Genomic DNA, 2,438 nt, shown 5'->3' on the forward strand with positions numbered 1-2,438 from the left:
AAGTAAGTCTTAATCCTGCTGTGCTTTTTAAACATTGCACATTTTATTGTGTGTAACTGATTTTCAAACTGGTTGTTATCTAGTCATGTTTGCCTTCCATCACATGTTGAGTGTGCTAATATGGATATAGCTATGAAGTAGACCGAATGTAAGTTTATAAGCATATTATTTAAAAAATTTACACTTTTGTAATCTCTTTTTTCTTTCAGAGAGAATCGCTCTATTCTGAAAATGAGAGGTAGGAAAATCGCTGTTCAGGTTGTATTTATTTGACCCATTGCAAATTATTTTGGCAATGGTTGAGATTAATAAACATTTATTTAAAGTGGTATTGTTAGCAACCATAGATGTTACTGACACTTTCTTTAAGTGTAGTTTAACACACCAAGTTCAATTAATGCAACTTCTGATAAGCATATTTAACCTCTTTAAATTATATTGCAGTGAGGTACTGGGAGGGTTGATATAGAGACATAGTGTTTGTATGGGTGTGGTGCAATAGCAGAGAGCCTGTTATGCACTGTGCTCATTATGTCCGGGAACACTTTGTCTAGTTTAATTACAGCAAAATTTTATTATATATACAGTGTAAAATATATATATATAGGACACTAGGGGGTTTTCTTTATCTTTTGGATTTTGAGATAACTTATTTTTATTCCCCCTGCAGTTCGTGCTGGGACTGAAGTCTCTGTTGGATCAGATGGGCTTGTGGAAATGATTGACACCTTTGACCGATCTGGTCATGCCTCTACTGCTTCTACCTTTGCAAGAGCAGGAAAATATGCATGTGGACTGGAGGACAAACCAGGGAGGCGTATTCCCAAAGCAGGGGTTTATGCTGAAGCAGGAGTCGGTGAAGCTGGAGCTGAGTGGAGTGTGTTTGATGCTAAAGGAGCCAGCGTCTCTGCAGGAACCTTGAAAGCCAGAGCCATGGCCACAGCAGTGAGTGGTGAGACTGGTGGGGCCCCCCTCTCCGGAGGGGCTCTCGGGAAACGGGGGTGCCTTTTGGAGTCAGCGGGGGAGCTGGCTCCCTGGGAGTGCAGTAAGCACCCCAGTCCTTTGCTCCCCATCCCCGAAATCCTCCCTCTGCCTGCCCCATCACACTGCCACACATGTAGGTTTTTGGGGAGGGGATCGTTACTGGAGGGTCCCACCTTCTGATGACATCCCCCACCCCAATTTTATTTTGAATTTTTGACACTTCCATCTACAACATTTTCACAACACGCATCTATGTCGGGCATTTTCTGGGGGGTGGGGGTCAAGGCCACCCTGGGGGGGGGGCTTATTGTATGGGCCTCACCACGGTCGGCTTCCTCCATCCCCTCTCGCATCTAGACATTGAGGGTTCAGGGTTGTCGAATGGGGGGGTGCTCTGGCACTGCTTATCTCCCGGAGGGGGGGTGGACTGTGCCGGACACCCCCTCTTGGTACTCCCAGTTTTAATTACATCTGAGAGCAACACGCAACAACACCACATTTGAGCAAGCGCAGGGTGGATCGGGGCCTTCTCACACCCCTGTTCCCCGGCTGCCACCCGGAGTCTGGGGCCTGGAGGAAGAGTGAGCCACCTGGTCCGTGGTTTTGGCTGGGGTGGGCAGCAGTGGCGGGGCAGTCACTTCTACTCTCCCCAAAGAAGGTTGGAAGGAGGGGCATGTAGTGGCGGGTTTTTGGTTGGGTGGCCAGCGCGTGATGGGTGTGCCCCGGTCCCAGGGGGAGCTCTTGCTGGGGGTGGTCCGGTCCATGTGCGGGGTGGGGGGCCGGGCTCGAAGCAGTAATGAGATGGGTTGGTGTGGCGGTGTCACCGCTCCCCTTCCCCCATCCGGATTTTAGGTTCACTTATTGGGTCATCCGATAATCCCAGGACCAACCACGGGTGCCGCCGGGCCTTCGGTTCTGGTATTATTGGATGTTAGTGTTATGTTTTTATGTGTGTCCGCGTTTTTTTATTTATTTTATTTTTCTGTGGTGCGAGTGGGGGCACTAGGGAGGGAAGGCTTGATTGAGATTGTGAGTGTTTTTTTTTTCTCTCCCAGGTTGAGGTCTGAACTGCCCCCTCTCCCAAACACATCTCAAGTCTCCACTAGGTGCGAAGCCCATTTCCCCCGTCCTGCTCTCCCTCCGCTGGTTGGCGTCGGGGCTCGCCGGTGCACTGGTGGAGCTCGGGGTCTGGGGGTGGATGCCTGGGTGGCTAGTGGCTCATTCCTGGCGGCCTCTCCGCGGGCCCCGGCCAGGCGGGGCCTTGCTGGGGCTCCTGTCTGGGGGTCGGGCGCCCAGGACCGGATTCACTTCAGGATGGCCGGCTGCCGGTGGAGCCCGCGGACTCGTCCCCGCGGCGCAGGCATTGCCGGTGGCTGGGGGGCTTCCTCGAGGCTGTCTCTCCTCCTCCCTTGGTGGGGGTCTGATTTCCGGGGCTGGCCCCTCCTTGGTGCCTT

The 2,438-nt window shown here is 52.0% G+C and overlaps 1 protein-coding gene across 1 annotated transcript in view; it reads left to right on the forward strand.

Moving 5' to 3' along the window:
* The first annotated feature begins 231 nt into the window (after positions 1-231).
* The window catches only part of LOC107097691, an 11,587-nt gene continuing 9,380 nt past the window's right edge, over positions 232-2,438 (forward strand). The window contains exons 1-2 of the mRNA XM_015394941.1: positions 232-238; positions 671-952. Of these exons, the coding sequence (XP_015250427.1) occupies positions 232-238; positions 671-952 (289 nt within the window). The remainder of the gene's footprint in view (positions 239-670; positions 953-2,438) is intronic.

This window comes from Cyprinodon variegatus, unplaced genomic scaffold (assembly GCF_000732505.1).
Source record: "Cyprinodon variegatus isolate N-32 unplaced genomic scaffold, C_variegatus-1.0 Scaffold715, whole genome shotgun sequence".
NCBI lineage: Eukaryota > Metazoa > Chordata > Actinopteri > Cyprinodontiformes > Cyprinodontidae > Cyprinodon > Cyprinodon variegatus.